Source organism: Macaca mulatta, chromosome 16 (genome assembly GCF_049350105.2).
Source record: "Macaca mulatta isolate MMU2019108-1 chromosome 16, T2T-MMU8v2.0, whole genome shotgun sequence".
Lineage (NCBI taxonomy): Eukaryota > Metazoa > Chordata > Mammalia > Primates > Cercopithecidae > Macaca > Macaca mulatta.
Window position 1 is genome coordinate 2,131,802 of NC_133421.1, and position 26,598 is coordinate 2,158,399.

General features: G+C 46.1%; 1 protein-coding gene across 7 annotated transcripts in view; it reads right to left on the reverse strand.

Annotated features, from left to right (window-relative positions):
• VPS53 (VPS53 subunit of GARP complex) overlaps nucleotides 1-26,598 on the reverse strand; it is a 174,900-nt gene that overhangs the window by 46,629 nt on the left and 101,673 nt on the right. For 4 of the 7 annotated variants that reach the window (XM_077969703.1, XM_077969701.1, XM_077969706.1 and 1 more), the window contains 3 exons: nucleotides 26,068-26,169; nucleotides 17,828-17,922; nucleotides 1,164-1,406 (listed from right to left, as the gene is read on the reverse strand). In XM_077969703.1, the coding sequence (XP_077825829.1) occupies nucleotides 1,164-1,406; nucleotides 17,828-17,922; nucleotides 26,068-26,169 (440 nt within the window). Of the gene's footprint in view, nucleotides 1-1,163; nucleotides 1,407-17,827; nucleotides 17,923-26,067; nucleotides 26,173-26,598 lie in introns of all 7 variants that reach the window. The other 3 variants (XM_077969702.1, XM_077969700.1, XM_077969704.1) reach the window with 1 other exon arrangement.

The window sequence follows — 26,598 nt, forward strand, 5'->3', positions numbered from 1 at the left end:
CTACTAAAAATACAAAATTAGCCCAGTGCGGTGGTGGTGCCTGTAATCCCAGCTACTCGGGAGGCTGAGGCAGGAGAATTGCTTGAACCCGGGAGGCGGAGGTTGCAGTGAGCCAAAATCACACCATTGTACTCCAGCCTGGGCAACAAGAGTGTAACTCCGTCTCCAAAAAAAAAAATATTAGTAATTTTTATCATAGTCAAAGAATTCTCATTAGTGAAACACCCGTCACTTCTATCTCCTGTGAGCACAGGATTTTATTCTCTTTCTTCCAAATAACGTGAAACTCCCATATGTGATACATTTTAGTGATAATGACAGAAACAAATTCCGGAATTCTTTTAGCCATGGGGGTGATTTGAAAATACTAAATTCACAAGCATTACTTTAGGTCATATTCTATTACAATCAAACCTATCATATAATCAAAACATCTCTAAAATCCTAGTTGAATGATCCACCTATTTCAATAGTAAGCAATGTAACAATCTTCTAATACCTCAGGATAATACAATAGTCATCATAATTGGGGGTTACACAGTAGCTGCCCCCAGTCCTACCGCATCTTCAAACATTAGGCTCTGTCCAGCTCTAATGCATCAGGATAATACAATAGTCACCATAATTAGGAGCTACGCAGTAGCTGTCCCCCAATTCTACCGCATCGGAAACATTAGGCTCTGTCCGGCATGGCGGGAAGTGCGCACCCCAAGAGGGACTTGGAACCTACTCAGAATGAGGAAAAAGCAGATTCATTCCTCCCACCCATCACTCCGGGGCATCATCTCACCGAATGAGGCTTGGGTGAAACTGCTTAAGCTATTTATCAGTTATTTCCACCACAACCTCACTTTTTGTGTGTGTGCCAAGTATCTATAGTTGAATCCATGGATATTAGATAGGTGTACAATGGGACAGGTTCCCTCGAGTCCACTGTGGTAAGATTTGCCACGTGGGCAGCCAGAGTGGACATTTCCTTTGGCGGTCTTGTCAGCTGTGGAATGTCAGAGAGGAAACAGCTTCAGGCCCTCAGGAACTCAGGAAGCCTGCTTTCTTCCTTGATACTCTCGGTGGTTCAGTAAACAACTTCAGAGTGGATTTCCTTAAGGTTCCCATATTTAGGTCTATTTGCCACCACTCAGACTATGAAGAATAGGACTCACTTGGGCAGGTTGCCAGAGAGGATTTTCCAGGCGTATTCTCGGAGGTACTTCTGGAAAATGGTGGTCAGGGCGATCATGGGCTCCCCCGTACTGAGCTGAGAGCACTGCACCATGCACTTCTTGTAGTAGACAAAGAGGTCAGCGCAGCTGGGGAGCACGGCACCCCCTTCATCAGTGTTGGGCTTAGGTGGCCCCTGGGCTTTGAAATCAGCCACAAACCGATCTATCAGCTCTCCAAGGTTCCTAGGAGGAAAAAAAAAACCCAAAAATGTTATTTTACTTCAAGAAAAGTAAAGCAAATATGCTTGTTTGCAATGTACATAAACTACTGCCACAAGTAATCATTCCTACTGCATTTAAAACTTAAAATTGGATCAATTTTAATCAATATCATCATTCGCTACCGCCATTCCTATAACAACAGCAGTAATAAAATTTGATGTGTGAGATTCTAATCTCTAAATCGATTGATATTTGCGCTTTTTACTTTTCAAGGCATTTCATTATCACACTGGACTCCAAACCCCTGTAAACAAGATAGGGTATTATTGGTCCCGCTAAAAGATGAGAAAATTAAGTCCTTTATCACACAAGTTCGTGGCAGAGCTGAGCCTAGACTCCAATACTAAAGTAAGAAACTGATCCTTCTATCATATTAGTACCGTTTACCCCTCCACCAAGGAAAACCCTAAATAATGATAGTGATCATTTTCTGAACACTTAGGATGCACCAGGTATTACGTCCATGCTTTAAACACATCATTGAACTTCATTTCCTTTTTTTTTTTTTTTTTTTTGAGATAGAGTCTTGCTCTGTTGACCCAGGCTGGAGTGCAGCGGCATGATCTTGGATCTTGGACCACTGCAACCTCCGCCTTCAGGGTTCAAGCAATTCTCCTGCCTCAGCCTTCCATGTAGCCGGGACTACAGGCACACGCCACTATGCCCAGCTAACTTTTATTTTCAGTAGAGACAGGGTTTCGCCATGTTGCCCAGGCTGGTTTCGAACTCCTGACCTCAGGTGATCCACTCATCTTGGCCTCCCAAAGTGCTGGGATTACAGGCGTGAGCCACCACGCCCAGCTCATTTACTTTTTACAATAAACTTACATAGTATGTATTATTACTATCCTCATTTTCAAAGAGTTAAGTACAGAAAAGCTGAGTACCTTGTCCAGTCTAATACAACAAGAAAACAGGAGAGCCAGGATTAAAAACTAAGCAGCCTGGCTCTAAGCTTCAAGCCTGAAAGCATGCTACTTCCTAAAAACAAAAAGGTTATGATGTCAGCAAATACTGAGACACCACGAACCTAAATGTGTCCAAGAGACAGATGCTTAAACAAAGAGAAACTGGGATATATAATGGTTTCTTTCGCCTTCAAATGTCATTTTTTCTTAGAATTTCCAGAATCAAAGGTGTAAAAAAATCTTAGGAAAAGAGAGGGTATGGGCAGAGCATGGTGGCTCATGCCTGTAATACCAGCACTTTGAGAGGCCGAGGCAGACGGATCACGAGGTCAGGAGATCGAGAACATCCTGGCTAACGCGGTAAAACCCTGTCACTACTAAAAATACAAAAAATACAAAAAAAAAAAAAAAAAAAAAATTAGCCGGGCATGGTTGCGGGCGCCTATAGTCTCACCTACTTGGGAGGCAGAGGCAGAAGAATGGTGTGAACCCAGGAGGCGGCGCTTGCAGAGAGCCAAGATTGCACCACTGCCCTCCAGCCTGGGCAATAGAACAAAACTCCGTCTCAAAAAAAAAAAAAAAAAAAAGAAAAGAAAAAAAATTAGCCGGGTGTGATGGCGCATGCCTGTAATCCCAGCTACTTGGAAGGCTGAGGCAGAGAATCACTTGAACTTGGGAGGCAGAGGTTGCAGTGAGCCAAGATCACATCACTGCATTCCAGCCTGGGCGACAGAGCAAGACTTGATGTCTGAAAAAAAAATAAAAAACAGGGTGTGAGCAGCTCCAGACTTGCCTCAGGCCACAGTGGGGATGAGAGTTGCAATTTTTCTCCCATTTCCCATTCAAACATCCCTGTAATTGTTCCACTGAACTGCGTCATCACCTGTGAGGATCCAGCCGCACTGCAGTCACTGCTTCTGCACAGCTGTGCTGGGTGAAGAATGGGAAGGGTTCCTACCACTCCCGACACGTTGCATCTTTTTAGGTTGCTGTTTAAGGCTATAGGAATCCAGCTGTGTTTTTAAAATGTATTTATATAATGGTAAGTAAGAAAAAGACAAGAACCACACATACCATCAGTTAGCAGGAATGGGAGAAAATTGACATTTTACTCAAGGGCTTTTGTTATTGAAAGTCTATTACAGGCCGGGTGCCGGGGCTCACACCTGTAATCCCAGCACTTTGCGAAGCCGGGGTGGGCGGATCACCTGAGGTCAGGAGTTCGAGACCAGCCTGACCAACATGGAGAAACCCTGTCTTTACTAAAAATAAAAAAAATTAGCCGGGCGTGGTGGCGGGCGCCTGTAATCCCAGCTACTCGGGAGGCTGAGGAAGGAGAATCACTTGAACCTGGGAGGTGGAGGTTGTGGTGAGCCGAGATTGCACCACTGCATTCCAGCCTGGGCAACAAAACAAAACTCCGTCTCAAAAAAAAAAAAAAAAGAAAAAATAAAAGAAAGAAAGTCTATTATATACAACCACTCTGCCCTCAAAGAACTTCTGGCCTAGGCTAGGTCTCTGTCTGTGGCGATAGTGAGAAAGCAGGGAAGGATCTCATTAGTTGACCTTGGAAAGCTTCATGGCCACCACCCTCGTTCCTCATAACCTCTCTTGCCTCACTTTTCCATTGAATCTCCCACCTCTCCTCCACAGCTGACCCAGCACTCCAGCCAGAGGTTCCTCGTCATGGCTCCCTGGCTCAACCACTTCCGGTCACTGGGCCTGTGCCTACGTGCTGTCCTGGCCAACACGCTCTCCCGCCACCTGTCCACTCCCCTTTCCAGTTCATCCAGGTCTCACCCACACCAGCTGCAACTTCTATCATCTGTCACCCACTGACACTTTATTCCACACTTTACTAGACAGTGTGAGGATGCCATATATTCAGGAAACAACCTATTTTCTCCCATCCTGGGCCACGGCAGGCAACGCTAATCAACAAGGAGCCCCTTTTTTCACTGATCTCTCTTGTGATTCCAGAATCCTTCTTGAGACAGCACTCCAGCCAGTCACTCTATAAACTGAAGCTGGTACAAAAGGCGAAGGAGGCAGACTCATCCGTTTCGTGCATGTTAACACAAGCTCCCTGAGAGAAGGGATGACATTTATGCTGGTTCTGCTGCCCCCAGCCCAGCCGTCATGCTAATAAGTAGAGCAAAGCTTCATGCTAGTGCTCAATACATACTTAGCTGATCAACCTCCACACTGTGTTCCCAGGGGACAGGAATGGAGGGTGGGAAGGTGGAAATGGGATGGAGGCCAGTGCGGTGGAGATCACGGAACAGAAGGCAAAAGATTCCCCTAGGGTCTTCTTACGAGCTTCTAACCTCTAAATCAATAGTGCCAACCAAATCAAGGACCAGATCTCTGACATGCGTGTTTTTTTGTTTTGTTTTTGTTTTTTTTTTGGAGATGGAGTCTCACTCTGTTGTCCAGGCTGGAGTGCAGTGGCACAATCTCAGCTCACTGCAACCTCTGCCTCCCGGGTTCAAGTGATTTTACTGCCTCAGCTTCCTGAGTAGCTGGGACTACAGGCACACGCCACCACAACCAGCTAATTTTTGTATCTTTTTTAGTAGAGACGGGGTTTCACCATCTTGGCCAGGCTGGTCTTGAACTTCTGACCTCGTGATCTGCCCGTCTCAGCCTCCCAAAGTGCTGGGATTACAGGCGTGAGCCACTGCACCCGGCCAACTCTGATGTGCTTCTACTTTCATCACTCACCTGTTCCCCTACAAGATGGATACTTACTTGCTTCCTATTTCAGAGCCAATCCAATGAGTAACATTATAAATTAATTATGATCATACAGCATAAAGAAAATTTTCATTTCAAAAAACTCTACAGATCTATAGTTTGTAGAATGTCTACAGGACGTCTACTCAGTTACTTTTGGCACTGTTCTTTGGAGTGGATGAGAAATAAACCAGTTGGGGAAACCTTCCCCTTCCTTCCATCTTTCACTCTGCATCAGCATGCTTTGATGCCACATGAGACATTAGAAAATCAGTAGCCGGTATTTCACAGATCAGAATAATATAAGTTACCCCAATGGGAATGCATAAGGCTCATTAGTTTTGAATACATGATCCAATCTGATCACATTTCTTTTTTTGTTTGTTTTGAGACAGAGTATTGCTTTGTCACCCAGAACAAAGTGCAGTGGCATGATCATGACTCACTGCAGCCTCAACCCCCCCCAGGCTCAAGCAATTCTCCTGCCTCAGCCTCCCAAGCAGCTGGGACTATAGGCTTGCATCACCATGCATGGCTAGGAGGAGGCCAGGAGTTTGAGAATAGTGTAGGCAACAAAGTGAGATCCCTATCTCTAAAAAAAAAATAAACAAATTAGCTAGGCATGGTGGTGTGTGCTTGTAGTCCCAGCTACTTGGGAGGCTGAGGGAGGAGGATCACTTGAGCCCAGGAGTTTGAGGTTACAGTGAGCTATAATGTCACCACTGCACACCAGCCTGGACAACAAAGCAAGACACTGTCGGAAGGAACTCCAGCCTGGACAACAGAGCAAGACACTGTTGAAGGGGAGAGGAGGGGAGGGCAGAGGAGGGGAGGGAAGGGGAGGGGAGAAGGAAGGAAATACCTTTCTCTCCAAATACTGCTGGGAGTTCCACTGATAAATTACGTGCCCTAGGAATGAAGACTGTTGCAGAATGGTATCAATAGAGGGAAAAACTAAAGTGAGGAGAAAAAATATGCCATTGCAGACTGGGTTTATCCATGGATAGCAAAGGCCGTTTCTCTGGTGGGCCTGCAGTCAGCATTCACAGAAACAATATTCTAATTGGAATGTTAAGCAGTGAGGCACAGGGAGAGAAAGACAGTAGCCAGAAAATGGCAAGGCAGGTGAGCAAGGTCAAGGCAGCTGAAGGTCCCCAGAAAGTTAGATAACTTTGTTTGTTTGTTTTGTTGAGACAGGGTCACCCAGGCTGGAGTGCAGGGGCATGACCGCAGCTCACTGCAACTTCTGCCTCCCAGGCTCCAGCGATCCTCCCGCCCCGCCACCTGCGTATCTGGGACTACAGGTGCGCACCACCACACCTGGCTAATTTTTGTGGGCTTTTTTTTTTTTTTTTTTTGTAGAGATGGGGTTTTGTCATGTCACCCAGGCTGGTCTCCAACTCCTGAGCTGAAGTCATCCACTTGCCTCAGCCTCCCAGAGTGCTGGGATTTCATGAGCAACCACACCCGGCCCTAGAACTTCTTAATTCAAGGGTCCTCACACTAATTTGCACCCCTTCCTCTTCCCTTTTGCTGGGGCTGAGGATGTTGCTCTGGTGTGGCCAGTGGGGCTGGGGAGCCAAGGCGTGGCTTGAGCACAGCTGGCAGATGGGTTACATACAGGCAAATTGAGTAAATAAGTAAACACACTGAGCATGCTAGGACCCAAATTTCTCACTGTTGTAAAAGGCAGTTGCCAGTGTTGAAAGGGAGAGGCAAAAATAAACTCTGTGGGGTGAGATTAGAATTGGAAGCATCAGCATAAAACGCAGTTTCTAATATAGAAGCAGGTGCACACACAGCTATAGATGCATATATGTAGAAGCAGGTGCACACACAGCCACAGATGCACATACACATATGTTTATACACATACATTTCTTAGCTCTCTCAGTCAAGGCAATCTGGAAGCAATGACACCGAACAGCAGTAAGCATACTTGGTTACTAAATGTCATTCTCCACCAAAGGAACAAGAAGTGCCTGGGGAAGTGGATGACTCCAGGGCTGGGATACAAAGTACAGGATAAGCCTGGTATATTCTGTTGTGCCAGAGAGGAAGGAGGTGCTCATAAAATGACAGTGGCATGTAAGAAGGATGAAGAGCCAGCTTAAAGAGGATCCCACTGGCCAAGTTAGGGACAATTTGAGAACTAAAATAACAACAACGAATCCTGGAAGGAAAAACAGACACTAATGGAAAAACTGGTGAAGTTCAATCACAGTGTGCTGGTTATTAAATAGTACCGTACCAATGCTAACTTGCCAGTTTTGACAGCTCTGCTGCGGTTATATAAGATGTCAACATCAGGGGAAGGTGGGTGAAGAGGAACATAAGAAATCTGTACTATTTGTGAAATTTTCCTGTAGGTATACATTTATTTCAAAATAAAGTAAAAATAAAAGAGATAGTGATGCCTACAACCTACTAAATGAAATATAAAAATCCGTGAGTCGATGCTGACATAGATGTACGGGGGAGAAGTGAAAGCTTTTCTTAAAGTAGAATGCCAACTGATAAATGTAGAAGAAATGATGTAGCTAGAAAAATCACCATTTGACCCGGCGCGGTGGCTCATGCCTGTAATCTCAGCATCTAGGGAGGCCGAGGTGGGCAGATGACTTAAGGTCAGGAGTTCCAAACCAGCCTGGCCAACATGGTGAAACCCCATCTCTACTAAAAATAAAAAAAAATTAGCTGGGCATGGTGGCACGCACCTGTAATCCCAGCTACTTGGGAGGCTGAGGCAGGAGAATCACTTGAACCCAGGAGGTGAAGGGTGCAGTGAGCCGAGATTGTGTCACTGCACTCCAGCCTGGGCAACAGAGGAAGACTCTGTCTCAAACAAAAGAAAGAAAGAAAGAAAGAAAAATCATCATTTGTCAATCATCTTAGTAATAAATGACTCAATAAGTGAAAGATGAGGAAAAGGATATTGATAAAGTTTCAAGGTTTCTCCCAACACTTATTCATAAATAGAGATACCTGGTAGAGACAACATCTACACCAAGTAATAAAAACGAACATAATAGGCCGGGAGCGGTGGCTCACACCTGTAATCCCAGCACTTCGGGAGGCCAAGGTGGGCAGATCACCTGAGGTCAGGAGTTCGAGACCATCCTGACCAACATGGTGAAACCCTGTCTCTGCTAAAAAAAAAGAATACAAAAATTAGCCGGGCACAGTGGCGGGTACCTGTAGTCCCAGCTACTCAGGAGGCTGAGGCAGGAGAATTCTTGAGCCCGGGAGGCAGAGGCTGCAGTGAGTGGAGATCACACCAGTGTACTCCAGCCTGGGGAATAGAGTGAGACTCTGTCTCAAAAAAAAAAAAAAAAAAAGAGCATCACAAGTTTTGGGATAAACTGGCATTCTGTGCCTCCTGATATGAATTCCTGGGAACACAGGACCACTTCTGTATGAATCATAAATCATGAGGAAACATCAGACAAACCCAAACTGAGGGAAATTCCAGAAAGTAATTGGCCAATACTCTTCAAAAATGTCAAGGTCGGCCGGGCATGGTGGCTCACGCCTGTAATCCCAGCACGTTGGGAGGCCGAGGCGGGCGGATCACAAGGTCAGGAGATCAAGACCATCCTGGCTAACACGGTGAAACCCCATCTCTACTAAAAACACAAAAACAAAATTAGCTGGGCGTGGTGGTGGCGCCTGTAGTCCCAGCTACTCGGGAGGCTGAGGCAGGAGAATGGCGTGAACCCGGGAGGTGGAGGTTGCAGTGAGCTGAGATCGCGCCACTGCACTCCAGCCTGAGCAACAGAGTGAGACTCCGTCTCAAAAAAAAAAAAAAAGTCAAGGTCATGAAAGACAAAGACAGACTCAATTAGTCTTCTGGGTTGAAGGAGACCAAAGAGACATGACAACTAAATGCAACCGGTGATCCTAGAGCTATTCAAACAGTCAAACAAACAAACGAGCAAGACTGGGACAACTGCTGAAATGTGAGGAGGAGACCACGGATGAAGCAGTAATGCTGTATCAACGTGAATGCCCTGATGTGGATAGTTGTACTGTGGTTATGTAGAAACCTTGTTTCTAAGAAATATATATTGAAGTATTAAGGAGTAGTGGGGCATCTTGTCTGCAGCTTGAGAATTCAAAGGTTCAGGAAAAAAGTACAGGTTGGGCACAGTGGTTCACATCTCTAATCCCAACACTTTGGGAGGCTGAGGCCAGCAGATGGCTTGAGCCCAGGAGTTTGAGACCAGCCCGAGCAACATGGTAAGACCCTGTCTCTACAAAAAAAAAAAAAACACAAAACCCACAAAATTAGCCTGATGTGGTGGTGTGTGCCTGTAGTCTCAGTTACTTTAGGGACTGAAGTAGGAGGATCACCTGAGCCCAGGAGGTGGAGGCTGCAGTGAGCTGAGCTCATGCCATCGTACTCTACCCTGGGTGACACAGTGAGACCCTGTCTCAAAGAAAAGAGAAGGGGAAGGGAAGGGAAGGGAAGGGAGGGGAGGGGAGGGGAGGGGAGGGGAGGGGAGGGGAGGGGAGGGGAGGGGAGGGGAGGGGAGGGGGAAGAGAAAGGGAAAGAGAGAAAAAGAAAAAAAGAAAGAGAGAGAGAGAGAGAAAAAGAAAGAAAGAAAAGAGAAGAGAAAAAAGAAAAGGAAAAAGCATGCAGTGTCTGTGCATTATGTTGGGGGAGGAGATAACTACTAATGAGGAATCTGGATGAAGGCTATACAAGGGCTCTATGTATAATTCTTACAATTCTTCTGTAAGCCTGAAATGAGTTCAAAATAAACACCAATGGTAATGAGTTTACAGACAGATGCTAGGCTCTAGAAAAGCACGGGTTCTATTCTAACAAAAGGTCTTAGAGGGAACTCAGGAGAATGGGCAGATATGCAGTCACCAGTAACTTCCCCGATGGAGAGTGCCACAGAATGGCGTGAAGAAAGTGCCTATGTAGAAACCTCTTTTGCAAGAGTCAGCCAGAGGAAATCACTATATCCCAAGAGTAGAAGACAGACTAACCTCCTCTTTGAACATAAATAAAAATTGAGAAAACCATTTAAAGCATGTAAGGACAGCTCAGCCCAACCTGCTAGTGGCCATCCCCACTTCCTGCCTCCTCCCTGAGTACTGGCTCTACAGTCCTCCTACTGCTACTTGGCTTTTGGCTGGGGCAGGTGCTGCCAGAACTTTCCCTGGGCAGGTGGGAGGCTGGGGAGATGAGAGGGTGGATCCCATGCCAGGCTCAAGAGAAATCTGGTCACACGGACAAGGCCACCCACCCACATGGAGTCCTGAAAAAGATGAGAGGCCTGGCAGGGCAGGCACAGTTCCTGAGCACCATTTACTGCGTGCGTGCTGAAGGGGAAAATTCCACCTCTTCTCCTCCTTGCCACAAAGTCCGTGGGGTCGGCCTTACGACCCTCGCGGGGTACAGGGGCTAGGAGCATGCTCGAGGTCCCAGTCTAACAAGTGCGAAGCCTCGGAGGCCGAGACGGGCGGATCACGAGGTCAGGAGATCGAGACCATCCTGGCTAACACGGTGAAACCCCGTCTCTACTAAAAAATACAAAAAACTAGCCGGGCGAGGCGGCGGGCGCCTGTGGTCCCAGCTACTCGGGAGGCTGAGGCAGGAGAATGGCGGGAACCCGGGAGGCGGAGCTTGCAGTGAGCTGAGATCCGGCCACCGCACTCCAGCCTGGGCGACAGAGCGAGACTCCGTCTAAAAAAAAAAAAAAAAAAAACAAGTGCGAAGCCTCACAGCCAGGTCCGTCTGGGATCAGGCCCACACTCTTTCCACCACACCGTGCTGGGTCTCTGTCATCTGGGAAGTTATGAATGGTCTCGGACCTTCTGAGTCAGAGCTACAGCAAAAGTAGTAATGTGCACAAAACCAGTCCCTGCCTGAGTTCCTTCTCCAGCCTCAGGGTTCTTTGACTGAAGGGAAGAAGCAGTTCCAAGAACTCCTTGAAATTACACTCAAAATAGTGTGTGCATGACACGGATTTTTTTGACAAGAGGGTCTATGGTTTCCATTGGGTTCTTAAAAGGATCTATGACTTTAAAATGGTTAATAACGAGTGTTAGGCATTATTTTGTCTGATTATCTCTTCTGACAGATGAGGAAATGGAGCTCTTTAAACTCTGTTTTCTCCTTCGAGTTATGGTGTTTATTCTGGAGCAACAGCAGCACAGCCTGTGCAGTTTCTGCTCCTTCCTTAGGGCTGCGGAAACTTCCTAGTGAGGCCAAACAGCAGGGTAAGTGGCCAGCACTTCATTTTTCATAGGAAAATGGAGAGTCCCCAAGGAAGGGAGGCCTGGTTCCTTGCCCAAAGTATCAAGAACAATGAGTATACTTTGCATAAATCAAGGCCATGTGAAAAGAGTGGATGCCAGAATTACAGTAACTCAGAAAAATGACCCTTTAGACCAGGTAGGTTTTGGGAAAGGATGTGGCTACCTCAGACATGTGCTTTAAACCCTGGGCCTTGGCTGGGCGCAGTGGCTCGTGCCTGGAATCCCAGCACTTTGGGAGGTAGAGGTGGCAGATCTCTTAAGCCCAGGAGTTCGAGACCAGCCTGGGCAACATGGCAAAACTGCATCTCTATAAAAGATACAAAAATTCGCCAGGTGTGGTGGTGTGTGCCTGTGGTCTCAGCTACTTGAGAGGCTGAGGAGAAGGATTGCTGAAACCCAGGAGGCTGAGGCTACAGTGAGTCCTGATCATGCCTCTGTATTCCATCCCAGGTGACAGTGAGACCCCATCTCAAAAACAAATAAATAAAAATAAAACCTGGACCCAGTAACTTTTAAGCCTTTTAAAACTAAAAATGTGGGTTAAGAGAAGATGGGGCTTTGGCTGAAAATAGTCATCCAGGGGGTTGCTCAAAGACCTGTGGCTCTAATAGGCAAATAACCAGTCCTTTTTCCCGCCCCTCAGGGGTGTCTTAGTAACTTCCTGGAGGTAAATTGAATGCAGAAGACAGGGTGCTCTCAGGGACAAAGCGGCGGAAGCCCCCACTGTCCCTCTGTGTGCCTGCTGGACACGTGCCCACTGGGCGGAGAGCAAGGGCACCACTGGGACTTTGCAAGGCAAATGACGGCAAGGCAACTTTTTTGCAGGGGGCTGGTGGGGAGACTTCCGTTTGATGATGGAGAAGCTACTGGGTAAGTTCACTTTCTGAGATTTTAACATGAAGTACTTTGTAATCGGGCATGAAAAATATAGAAGCAGTCCATAAAATCAAGTAGGTGAATAATATTGTTCCATGTGGCGTTTCTAATTGAAACATTCTCTTAATCTTACAGTTTAACATGTTTGAAATTAAGAATGTGCTCACCCATGATAGAAGCATTAAAAGGGGGGGAGGGAGGGGTGGAGTGCAATCAGACCAAAATGTGTAAATGCAATCCCAAAGGCCCTCCTTAAAAACCTATACATTCCCAGAGAACTTCCCCCAGAACCTCAATGCATTCCCACAGAACGTCCCTCAGAACCTAACGCGTTGCCAGAGAACCTCCCTCAGAACCTAATGCATTCCCAGAGAACTTCCCTCAGAACGTAATGCATTCCCAGAGAACCTCCCTCAGAACCTCAGTGCATTACCAGAGAATCTCCCTCAGGACCTAATGTGTTCGCAGAGAACTTCCCTCAGAACCTAATGCATTCCCAGAGAACCTCCCTCAGAACATAATGTGTTCGTAGAGAATCTCTCTCAGGACCTAATGCGTTCCCAGAGATCCTGCCTCAGAACCTAAAGCGTTCCCAGAGAACCTCCCTCAGAACCTAACGTGTTCCCAGAGAACTTCCCTCAGGACCTAATGTGCTCCCAGAGAACTTCCCTCAGGATCTAATGCGTTGCCAGAGAACCTCCCTCAGAACCTAATGCGTTTAGAGAACCTCCCTCAGGACCTAACCTGTTCCCAGAAAACCTCCCTCAGGACCTAATGCGTTCCCAGAGAACTTCCCTCAGGACCTCAATTCGTTCCCAGAGAACTTCCCTGAAAACCTCAATGCATTCCCAGACAACCTCCCTCCAAACCTAATGCGTTCCCAGAGAACCTCCCTCAGAACCTAATGGGTTACCAGAGAATCTCCCTCAGAACTGAAAGGCATTACCAGAGAACTTCCCTCACGACCTAATGAGCTCCCAAAGAACCTCCCTCAGAACCGAAAGGCAACACCAGACAACCTACCTCAAGATCTAATGCGTTCCCAGAAAACCTCGCTCAGAACCTACCACGTTCCCAGAGAACTTCCCTCAGAACCTAATGCGTTCCCAGAGGTCCTCCCTCAGAATCTAATGCGTTCCAGAGAAATTCCCTCAAAACATAATGCGTTCCCAGAGAACTTCCCTCAGGCCCTCAATGCGTTCCAGAGAACCTCCCTCGGAACCTCAGTGCGTTCTCAGACAACCTCCCTCAGAACCTCAGTGCGATCCCAGATAACCTCCCTTAGAACCTAAGCATTCCCAGAGAACCTCCCTCATAACCTCAGTGCATTCCCAGAGAACTTCCCTCAGTACCTAATGCATTCCCAGAGATCCTCCCTCAGGACCTAATGCGTTCCCAGAGAACTTCCCCCAGAATCAAATGCGTTCCCAGAGAACCTCCCTCAGGACCTGATGCGTTCTCAGAGGACCTCCCTGAGAACCTAAAGCTTTCCCAGAGAACCCCCATCAGGATCTCAGTGCATTATCAGAAAACCTCCCTCAGGACCTAATGCGTTCCCAGAGATCCTCCCTCAGAATTTAATGCATTCCCAGAGAAATTCCCTCAGAACCTAATGTGTTACCAGACAACTTCCCTTAGGACCTCACTGCGTTCCCAGAGAACCTCCCTCAGAACCTAAGTGTGTTCCCAGAGAACCTCCCTCAGAACCTAATGTGTTTCCAGAGAAATTCCCTCAGAACCTAATGCTTTACCAGAGAATTTCCCTTAGGACCTCAATGCATTCCCAGAGACCTTCCCTCACAACCTAATGCGTTCCCAGAGAACTTCCCTCAGGGACCTAATGTGTTACCAGAGAACCTCCCTCAGGACCTAATGTGTTCCCAGAGAACTTCCCTCAGAACCTCAATGTGTTCCCAGAGAACCTCCCTCAGAACCCAATGTGTTCCCAGAGAACTTCCCTCAGAACCCAATGCGTTCCCAGAGAACCTCCCTCAGAACCTACCGCTTTCCGAGAGAACCTCCCTCAGAACCTAACGCGTTCCGAGATAACCTCCCTCAGAATCTCAATGCATTCTCACAGAACTTCCCTCAGAACCTAATGGGTTCCCAGAGAACTTCTTTCAGGACCTAATGCATTCCCAGAGAACTTCCCTCCCTTAGAACCTAGTGCGTTCCCAGAGAAACTCCCTCAGGACCTAATGCGTTCCCACAGAACTTCCCTCAGAACATCAATACGTTCCCAGAGAACCTCCTTCAGAACCTAATGCATTCTGAGATAACCCCCCTCAGAATCTCAATGCATTCCCAGAGAACTTCCCTCAGAACCTAATGCATTCCCGGAGAACCTCCCTCAGAATCTCAATGCGTTCTCAGAGAATTTCCCTCAGAACCTAATGCGTTCCCACAGAACTTCTCTCACAGCCTAATGCGTTCCCAGTGAACTTCCCTCAGGACCTCAATGCATTCCCAGAGAACCTCCCGCAGAACCTAATGTGTTCCCAGAGAACCTCCCTCAGAACCTCAGTGCGTTCCCAGAGAACCTCCTTTGGAACCTCAGTGTGTTCCCAGAGAACCTCCCTCAGAACCTCAGTGCGTACCCAAAGAACTTCACTCAGAACCTCAATGCGTTCCCAGAGGACTTCCCTCAGAACCTAATGCATTACCAGAGACCTTCCCTCAAGACCTAATGTGCTCCCACAGAACTTCCCTCAGAACCTAATGTGTTCCCAGAGAACCTCCCCCAGGACCTAATGCGTTCCCAGAGAACCTCCCTCAGAACCTCAATGTGTTCCCAGAGAACCTTCCTCAGGACCTAATATGTTCCCAGAGAACCTCCCTCAGAACTTCAATGCATTCCCAGAGAACTTTCCTCTGAACCTAATGCGTTCCCAGAGAACCTCCCTCAGAACCTGAATGTGTTCCCAAAGAACCTCCCTCAAAACCTAATGTGTTTCCAGAGAACCTCCCTCAGGACCTCAATGAGTTCCCAGAGAACTTCCCTCTGAACCTAATGGGTTCCCAGAGAACCACCCTCAGAACCTAATGGGTTCCCATAGAACCTCCCTCAGAACCTAATGCATTGCCAGAGAACTTCCCTCAGGACCTCAGTGCGTTCCCCAAGAACCTCCTTCAGAACCTCAATGCGTTCCCAGAGAACCTCCCTCAGAACCTAATGCTTGCCCAGAGAACTTCCCTCAGAACCTCAATGTGTTCCCAGAGAACCTCTGTCAGCACCTAAAGCGTTCCCAGAGAACCTCCCTCAGAACCTCAATGTGTTCCCAGAGAACTTCCCTCAGTACCTAATGCGTTCCCAGAGAACCTCCCTCAGAACCCAATGTGTTTCCAGAGAACTTCCCTCAGAACCTCAATGTGTTCCTGAAGAACCTCCCTCAGGACTTTCCCACAGCCGCTGTTGCTCTCCCCATGGGAGCCACCTTCTGGTCCCTTCCAAGTGCGTTCTTTAGACTATGAGGCTTCCTCTGGGAGCCCAGGCCAGTCTGTCTCCAGTCATCTTTGTCTCCAGTCATCTTGTCACAAGTCATCTTGACCTTTCCAAAACCTGCCTTCCAACGTGGAAGGGCTTTCTACAGTTCCTCTGGCTGTGGACAAGGACTCAGGGGTTAGGAGTCTTCCTCCGTTTCTAATGCCCCCTCACGCACACAACAGACACTGGAGCACGCACACAGTCTTCGGCTGTTAGTTTGGAAGTCTTTGGGATTTTTTTTTAAACAGAGTGGGAGGGAAGGAACCTGGTCGCAGTGAGATGCTTTATAAAAATCTTTGGAGGCTACACGTTTGTGAAAAGCATATACTATATTTTGTTTGCCTTTTTTTTTTTTTTTTTTTGAGACAAAGTCTCTGTCATCCAGCTGGGTGGCATAGTAACGGCTCACTGCAGCCTCCACCTCCTGGGCTCCAGTGATTTTCCCACCTCAGCCGTTCAAGTAGCTGGGACTACAGGTGTGCACCACACCTGACTAATTAAAAAAAATTATTTATAAAGATGAGGTTTCACCATGTTGTTCAGGCTGGTCTCAAATCCTGGGCTCGATAACTCCTCCTACCTTGGCCTCCCAAAGTGCTGGGATTACAGGTGCAACCCACTGTACCTGGCCATATGAAAAGCATACACTCTATTATATAGATGATCCATAAAATAAAATCAGAGTCCATGAGTTCATACTGATATACAAACAAATGGGGGAGAGGAAAAATTCTTCCATATAGTAGAACTCCAATTAGTAACTGTAGAAGAAGTGATGAAAATAGACAATCAACATTTGGCAAATGCCACAGAAACAATGCTTCAGTCAGGAATCAATCATGAAGGGATGCAAAAATGAGTGGGCAAAAGTTTGATGAGAGCAGGATGTTTACATAGTATCATCCCATAAGATACTTATTAATCACCAGGAGAAAAATAGTAACTTCACAATGAAGACAGTTGGCAGGTACCACCTAAAGCAAGTAATCAAAGTGTCAGCAATAATGGGACGCAACAATGTGATGTGCCTCTTGACACAATGCACTGGGGATACAATGCCACTTTTATGGCATTCTTGCCCAAAATGGATTTAATCAAGAAAAAAACAAACAAAAACTGAGGACATTGTACAAAATACCTGGCCAGTACGCACTGAGGCTGTGAAAGACAAAGAAAACATGAGGAATGGCTGGGCGAGGTGGCTCACGCCTGTAATCTCAGCACTTTGGGAGGCTGAAGTGGGTGGATCATTTGAGCCCAGGAGTTCAAGACCAACCTGGGCAACACAGGGAGACTGCATCTCTACTAAAAATGGAAAAATTAACCGGGCAGGGTGGCGTGCACCTGTGGTCCCAGCTACTTGGGAGACTGAGGTGGGAGGACTGCTTGAGCCCAGGAGATGGAGGATGCAGTAAGTCATAATCTCACCACTGTACTCCAGCCTGGGGGACAGCATGAGACCCTGTCTCAAAAAAGGAGAGGAGGGGAGGGGAGGGGAGGGAAAAAGATGAGGAACTACTCAAGATTAAAGGAGACCAAGACCAAAGAGATCTGACAACGAAATGCATGATTATTGGGTCCTGGACCAGAAAAAGGGAAATTAATGGGACAGTATTACCTTCTTGATTTTGTTAACTGCAGTTGTTATGTAAGATGTTAACATTCTCTGAGGAGGGCATGTGAGAATTTTTTGTCCTATTTTTGTAACTTTTTTGTAAGTCTAAATTATTTCAAAATGAAAGGTTGAATTATACTTGAAAACATATACATTCGAGATTAGGCTTTCTTCCAATACCCAGTGCCTGACACTGTAAAGCTGTGTGGGCTGACATATGTCAGGGCTCAACACACCCACATGGGAAGGGATCCCAATGTAGGGAGCCACTGGGGACCTTATTAGGGGCAAACTCAGGCCCTGAGATTTATAGACACAATTAATGATAACATTCAAAAGATGTAAAAATATCCCTAATGGGTTTCTAGGGAGGGTCACAGGCGTGCCACATCCATCTTTCAGCCCCAGAAGGAGCTGTGTGCTTCTGAGACCCAGTCATGACCAGAGGGGCGAGAAATCAGGCAGAAAACAGCGAATGTTCCTCACTCACTTGTCTTGGGATTCGATATACACGTAGAGATGAGGCTCAAAACACTTGGAAACAATGCCATGAAATGGATTGTCTGGGGCTTTAGGCTTCTTTGGCTGTAAAAACAAAGAAAAATAAATCCTATACCTGAGTGATCTTTGCAAATGTTCAAGAACTTTTTTAAAAACATAACTTCAAAGTTCACTCCTAAGTCACAGATAAGAGAGTACTCAATGTAACCCAACATGATAGCTTCACGATTCACCCTGGCAGGTGAACAAAACACCAGCTTTGTTAGCATCACCCACTTGCTCTGGACGGTGAAAGACATACTGTTACCTGGATAACATATGTATGTTGAATCTGGAAGCTCGTCATCATCTATCCGACTGGTGTTTTCCAGAATTTAAACCCTGGCTAATAACAGCACCTTGTATTTGTACAATGCTTTAGAATTTAAAAAGTGCTTTCACACAATCCAATTTTTGATAGCACTTTGATGCCAACTAATATGTCACCTGCTCCTCACAATAATCCTTCATGTAGGTATCATTACTACTATTTTATACCTCAAGAAATGAGGACTCAGAGCTCTCTAACCTGCCCCAAGACATATGTAGAAGTCTGCTTTTCTTAAACTAGAACTCTATTATACCATTATTTTCCTGCAATGGTTCCCAGAATTTTTTGAATTCCATCAGTAAGAAAATGTAAGAAAAAGAAGGATGGAAAACCAACAGAGGGTTGTTAACTTTATTTTGCTACTTTCTATTCTTACCACAAGTTCCTAAAAAAAAAAATAAATAAATAAAGGGTTTTTTTGTTTGTTTGTTTGCTTTTTGAGACAGAGTCTCCCTCTGTCAACCAGGCTAAAGTGCAGTGGTGCCATCTCAGCTCACTGCAACCTGCGCCTCCTGGACTCCAGGGATTCTCGTGTCTCAGCCTCCTAAGTAGCTGGGACTATAGGCACGCGCCACCACGCCGAGCTAATTTTTGTATTTTAAGCAGAGGTGGGGTTTGGCCAGGCTGGTCATGAACTTCTGGCCTCAAGTGATCCACCCACCTCCACCTCCCAAAGTGCTGGGCTTATAGGCATGAGGCACGGCGCCCAGCCAGAAAATCGTATTTTATACCCTCAAATTTTATAAGAATAAAATAGCAGCATATAGGCAGTACGTTCTAAGAAAGGACAGTTGGTAACCTTACATCAGATAGATAGAGAGAGACAGACACACACACAGGCAGCCAGACAGACTATACTGTCTTTATTTTTTTTGCTTTAGGCCACTGCAATACTAGACAAGCCCTGGTTTCCAGGCTGTTACTTGGAAGCCACTGATAAAGAAGTCATATGACAGGCAAGTATTTTAAAACTACATTTGCTACTTAATTCCTTTCCAAATATCTAAAAAAAAAAAAACAAAAAAACAAAGATTTTCCTACATATTACTTTCTATTCCTAAAAAACGTGAATTCTGTCTATTGCCAAATGTCCACAAAATGACCCTGAGCCAAACACACCTTGCTGGGGTTGATACTAGAATATAATTTGTATGTAAATTGGCACCCACAACATACTTGTTAAATTGAACTACTCATATCTTATTTTTTTTAAACCCACTTATTGAGGTATGATTGACATTTTAAAAGCCCTACATATTTAATGTATACATCTCGATGCATTTGAGGTTAAGTATACACCCATGAAGCCCTCACCACCATCAAGGCAGTAAGTGTATCCATCACCTCCTCAAGCTTCCTCCCACCCCTGTTGTTATTATCACTTGTGGTAATAATACTTGCCGGGCGTGGTGGCTCACGCCTATAATCCCAGCACTTTGGGAGGCTAAGGCAGGCAGATCACGAGGTCAGGAGTTCAAGACCAGCATGGCCAATATGGTGAAACCCCGTCTCTACTAAAAAAATACAAAAATTAGCTGGGCAGCCGGGCGCAGTGGCTCAAGCCTGTAATCCCAGCACTTTGGGAGGCCGAGGCGGGTGGATCACGAGGTCAGGAGATCGAGACTATCCTGGCTAACACGGTGAAACCCCGTCTCTACTAAAAATACAAAAAATTAGCCGGGCGTGGTAGCGAGCGCCTGTAGTCCCAGCTACTTGGGAGGCTGAGGGAGGCGGGAGAATGGCGTGAACCCAGGGGGCAGAGCTTGCAGTGAGCCGAGATCGCGCCACTGCACTCCAGCCTGGGGGACAGAGCGAGACTCCGTCTCAAAAAAAAAAAAAAAAATTAGCTGGGCGTGGTGGCGGGCGCCTGTAGTCCCAGCTACTTGGGAGGCTGAGGCAAAGGAATCTCTTGAACCCATGAGGCAGAGGTGGCAGTGAGTCGAGATTGCACCACTGCACTCCAGCCTGGCGACAGAGTGAGACTCCATCTCAAAAAAAAAAAAAAAAGAATACTTAACATAAGATCTACCCTCTTGAACTGCTTATATATTTTAATAAATACTGGAAGAGATAAGCCCCAATGACAGACAGAAATGATAACTACCTATTTCTGGTTTTTTTTATTATTTTTTTAAATAACACATTGCAATGGTTAAAAACATCTGTAAAAACTGATTTGTAAAAAATGATCACCAAAAATTAAATGTCAACTTTAGATAGACCCACTCAATCTTGTACTTAACCCTCTTCCCTTTTTACCTTCCAGGAGCTCCATATCTTTCATTTTTTGGCAAGGTTTCTAGAAACTCTGGTCCTTCCTAAGAATAAATACAATCTGCACCGTTTACTCTTATCATCTGGAAACCACTGCCATAGCCAGGCCTTGGACTGAGCCCACAGTAGGGCCTGGGGGACCACACAAGCCTGGCTGATTGAGCTTGAATCTGCCGGGTCTAGAATTCCACTTGAGTGCACAGATGTCCTGGGAGTTTTTTGCACTTCCATTAGTTCAAGATGAAGGATCTATGATGGAGGATGAGGATTGTGAGGGGTGTCCTCACTCGCCCTGTTTTTTCCAAGTCAGTATCTATCTTTCATTATTGATTCACTAAGATGATTTAAGTGAACAGAAAAATGTGATTTAATTTATCTAACCCTATAGGACTAGATATCATGGATTTAGATTTGGAAAACATGGCTTCTACAAACAGCTATCTTTTATTAATTAAATAATAATGATAAGCATTATGGCTATTCTTTTCATTGAATTTTTTTCTTCTTTTGAAGAAAATATTCACATTCTGCAGGATGACTTCTGGTAATTATACATGTGAATTTACATAATACAGAATGTTACCATTTAAAAAAATCAACATGTATATTTTGCTTTATTTTGAACATGTATATTTTGTATTCAGCTTTACTGACTTGCTAATTTATGTGTACTTTCCCAACTGCTGACAATATTTTATCACTTTAAAATGGCTACATTATGAAACTCTTAAAAAGCCTATAGATTATATAACATTACTGTCCTGATGTTAAATTTTCTGATTTTGATCTATGGTAATATAAGTGAATGCCTTTCTTCTTAAGAAATACCTACTAAAGTTCGTGTCCTTTGTAGGGACATGGATGCTGCTGGAAACCATCATTCTCAGCAAACTATCGCAAGAACAGAAAACCAAATACCGCGTGTTCTCACTCATAGGTGGGAATTGAACAATGAGATCACCTGGACACAGGAAGGGGATCATCACACAACAGGACCTACTGTGGGGAGTGGGGGGAGGGACAGCATTAGGAGATATACCTAATGTAAATGATGAGTTAATGGGGGCAGCACACCAACATGGCACATGTATACATATGTAACAAACCTGCATGTTGTGCACATGTACCCTAGAACTTAAAGTATAATAAAAAAATTAATTAATTAAAAAAATACCTACTAAAATATTTAGGGGTAAAGGACATTATGTCTACAACTTACAAATTGTTCTAAAGGTCAGGGGGGAGTGGGGGAAAAATGATAAAGTTATATAGGAAAATGCTAACAATTGCTGAATCCAGAAGAAAGATATTTAGTAGCTCCTTGTAACTTTTCTCCTAGTTTGACATTATTTAAAAAGGAAAAAAAGTAAAGGATAACGACAAAAAACTTGGAAAATGGGTACCAACGGCCTGATGGAAAATTCCAGAGACCGCAATGGAGCCATCTTAAGAATGGCACATCGTCAACACCACACGGGCTGGGGGGCAACACTGTGTGGGAGGCAAAGGCACTCCTGCCTCGGCAAAAAAGGGGTTTGGATCAATCTCCTGGTTTGATGATGCACTCTGGTGTCCCCCTGAAGGAAGATGAGAGATGGGAAGGGATCTGGATCAATTTCCTGGTTTCATGATGTACTCTAGCGCCCCCCGGAGGAAGCTGAGAGATGGGAAGGGATCTGGATCAATTTCCTGGTTTGATGATGGACTCTAGTATGTTAGCTGTCCCCTGGAGGAAGCTGGGAGATCAGTACACTGTACCTCACTGGACTAGGTTTATAATTTATGAGCTCATAATTATTTCAAAATATAAAGGTTTTTAAAAAGTGGTTCAGAAGATGTGGGCCTGCATATGAAGAAGTTTTATAAATATCTTTATTTATTTTGCTTATAGTTTCCTTTTTATGTATACACAAAAGTGATATATGATTGGAGATAAACTATGTTGGAATAAGTTTGAAGAACTCATCTGGTAAGTATAAAATACAGATTCTAACTGGGAAAAGAAACTGGCTATATAATTCCAACAAACTCATCTTGATCAGTCTGCCACAGGCCCTGCCCTTGATGAGGCCCCACAGGACACTCAGAAAGCTGCACGACCAGGCAGCGCCAGGGTTCCACCTCTATCAGTAGATGATGCTGCTCTGCCTGCCCTCCCCACCAACAGCACTCTTCCGCAGTGAGGAGGGACCCCTGACCTTGTCACCACAGCACCTAGGTCGTCCTCTTGCAGCATTTCTAGTGTGAGCTGAAGCAAGAGAGGAATAACGGGAGAGATTGCCTACAGTTTCCTTTTTCCTTACTTTTTTCCTACAGGGCTGCCTCCTGCCTATGGCTGTGTGATGAACGTGCTCAGTTTAGATAATATGTGCTGGAATTTCGGCTAACTGGCGTCTCCCTTTGCACCACGCAACTCCCCAGAGGGTTGATTCTCAGCTTAAACACTACACTAAGTCATTTAGCAGTAGCGTTTGGGCCAGGTTCTGAGTGTGTGAATTCCGCCCAAAAGCTGCACATGTTTAAGCTATTTCCTCCTGGAGTTTGGTGGAATAATAAAAGGTTACTGTTGTCACAGTGAGGAGGTCTACAGCTGGTCCCATTTCCTTTTATTACTACCCAATGTAAACAGATTAAATCGAACTGCTTGGGTCACCAGAAGGGACATTCCTTATTTCTTCTCCTTTCTGTTATACCTTCAGCGTCCCTCAGGCCCCTTTCCGATGTCAATCTTTATCATTGGGAATATCTTGGCAACTGATTGCTCGGGCCCTCTTGTAAACTAAATACCTTTTCTCATGTTCCCTCTCTCTTCTCAGCAGCCAGGCGTAAACTGCAGTAGTGAGCAGGGTGTGACCCTTACCTTGAGAGCCACATGGCTACTGACTGCAGCCATGGAATGAGTTAGGTCACCCACGGAGCCAGCCAGCAGGGACCTTCCCTCCAACCACCTCGGGCTGATTTTACCACTAACATCTGGTGGGTCCCTCCCCGACCCCAAGGGCTCTGCTCTTGTTGTGTACCCCACTCTGGGAAGAGGGAGACCCTGGGGCACCCACCTAATCAGCCACCAGGTAGGCCAGGGCTGGTGAGGCAGCAGGAGGTCAGGGATGGCATGGGTGGAGGCATTAGTCACTGGCACTGGCATGTAAGTTTTATTACTAATGAGTAATAGCCCATGAAATGGCAAGTAGATCAGCTAGATCGGGGGTTTAGTTGTTTCTTTTGAGATGGAGTCTCGCTCTGTCGCCCAGGCTGGAGTGTAGTGGTGTGATCTCGGCTCACTGCAACCTCCGCCTCCCGGGTTCAAACGATTCTCCTGCCTCAGCCTCCCGAGTAGCTGGGATTACAGGCACCCACCACCACGCCTGGCTAACTTTGTATTTTTAGTAGAGATGGGGTTTCACCATGTTGGTCAGGCTGGTCTTGAACTCCTAGCCTCAGGTGACTGGCCTGCCACGGCCTCCCAAAGTTCTGGGATTACAGGTGTGAGCCACCGTGCCTGGCCATTTTTTTTTTTTTTAATGACATAAAATCCCTGGTTCAAAAAAATGTTTTCTCTGAAAGCCCACGATACAAAATGACTCGCAATAAAACTGCTCCGATCACAGGATCTAGGTCCCTGGCCGCCTCCTAACTTCCACAGTGACATCTGACGGGGCACCAAGGAACACAGTTTGAAAACCATTAGCTCTCACTGAAGGCAAACTGGGGAAGTCTAAAGAGAGAGAATAACCTACCTAAGGTCAAATGGTCGGTCAGCTAATGGCCGACAAGAGTCCGACATTTTCCCAGCACATGACTCTGCTTTACCCCATGTATTGGTCAGGTGTCAGTGTTCTGTGTTCTTAGAATGAGCAGGTCTTGGTCCTTACAATAGTAACTTTAAGCTTCCATATGAGGAAAAAGTTCCAAGAAAAAGGAAAATTATATTTTACCTGGCAAAACCGATTGTGTAGGGAATGGGGCCTCTCTATCTTAATCCAATTTAATAACATCCAGAGATGACTAGCGAAAGGAGTAACTTTTCCTGGCAACACTAGAAGCATTGGAGTGTTTAACTGCACAATTTTGGACATGACCATGGCAGCCACTAGCACTGGTGAGACAACAGGGCTCTGCAAATGGCTCTCTTGTGCAAAGCATGCCCACAGGGCACAGGTGGCCCTGTGTGGATGGAGGACACACCAGAAGAACGGGCTCTACACCCAGAGCCTTCTTTCCACCCTACTCCCTGCTTCCAAAATGCAATTGAGAACTGCATCTAATTAGTTACAAGAAACTGTTCGTTTTCTCCCGTGCCAGTCAATACTATGATGGCTTTAAATCAACTGCATCTAATCCTATATATACATCTCCAGGATGGAGCCTCCTCAAGATGTCCCATCAATTTTGTTCATTTACTTCTATTCCTGAGATTCAGTTCTATGTCCTCTACTCCAACGAGACACGAGTCTATCAACAAAATAGCACTGGGAAAGAATTTCTAGTTTCTGACATTGAGACCTGGCTTCCAGTTTAAGCTCCTCCACTTCCAAGCTATGCAACCCTGGGCCAACCACTTAATCTCTCTGAGCTGCAGTTTCGTCACCTATAAAGCGAGAGGCAGGAATTGTGAAGATGACATAAAGCATGTGAAAGAACTTAAAAGTGCAAAGGACTATAAAAGTGTGAGTATCCATTCTATTACATCGTTTAATCAAGGGACCAGACACATTTGATTGCGTCATTTCAGAACTGCTCCTGGGAGCTCTGCTCTCTGGGCTCCTGCCCTCACGGTGCTGGGAATGAATGAATGCAGGGCTAGCTGCAAAGTGCATGGCTGCAGGTTTCCCAGAGCTGGTCCTCCCAGCCAGCCTCTCTTTTGGTGGTGTCTGGAGCAAAACAACACCATACAATAATCCTCCAGCAGTCAAGTGTAGAAAATTAAAAAGAGGGATCACTAATCTAGAAGGGAAAAGTTCTGATTTATTGCTCTAACCTCCCTTGTCATAACATGGCAGTTAACCAAAAACACCATTCTGTAGGATGAAGGGAGAGGAAATTTAGACTTGGACAGAAAACTTCAAAGGAAATTAAAGTGTTAGTGTGCTCTGAAAAGTAACTCTCCAAATATGCCACTGGCCACCGTGATATTTCCAGGCCTCCCCAGTGGCTTCCAGACCTAAAGTGATCAGCTCACTGCGTGGAGGCCTCTCCTAGCCGAGGGTGCTGCGGGCTTCCCGGGGCTCGTTCAGCCTCTCACATCATCACTGTGCCAGGTGACAGTCAAACCGAAAACTGAGCTGACAAGTTCAGGAGATGCTGAATGAGGCAGAGGAGAACTCTTCTGGCCCCAGCCAGTGGCTAATGAAGCCTGCGTGTGTCCCGGCGGCCGGGCTCTGCAGCAGCAGAGATGGGGGGCAGGGAAGTCTGCCCTTTGGTGGGGTTTTCTAAACGCACTTTCAGATAAAGGCCTTCTGTAAAGAGCACAACAGCTGTCAACTCTGAACGTGGCCAACAGTCAAAGGACCGTATCTGGAGCAAGCGGACCCATTTTTAGAAACGCACATGAGGTGGTTACCCGTGGTGACGCGGACTAGACTTACCTGATCTAAATCTCCTTTCTCCGTTGCCAGTTCCTCCGTCTCTGGTGCTGGCTCATCTTCCAGGAAGGGATTGGTAGATGGGGGTGGAGACTCAAGCTTTTTCTGCTAGGTAGAGACGAGAAAGAGAGTGTTTTCTGAGCGTGTTCAATAGCTTTCCCCATTGATCTGCTCTCTCCAGGTGTCTCCAACAGCTAGTCGTGCACTCTGATCTAATAACGAGCTGAGGCCACCCAGACCACGTTCTTACCTCCAGGCCTTCACGCTGCTTCCCGTCCTCCCGAAACCCCCCTGACCACCCTGCCCCAGCTCGAATCTGGCGGAAACGCTCACGCGTCCTCAGTCCTCACACCGGAACTCCGTTCTGCGGGAGTCTTTCCCACCAGTCAGGTTTGGGTCAGACGTCCCTGACACGTGTTCCCAAACCACGCTACATGCCCCTACCCAGGCATTTACTAAAATACGGCAGTCGCCCATTATTTGTCTTTTCCCTTCTGGCCTCCAGGATGCCAGAGATTATGTCTGTCTTGTTCC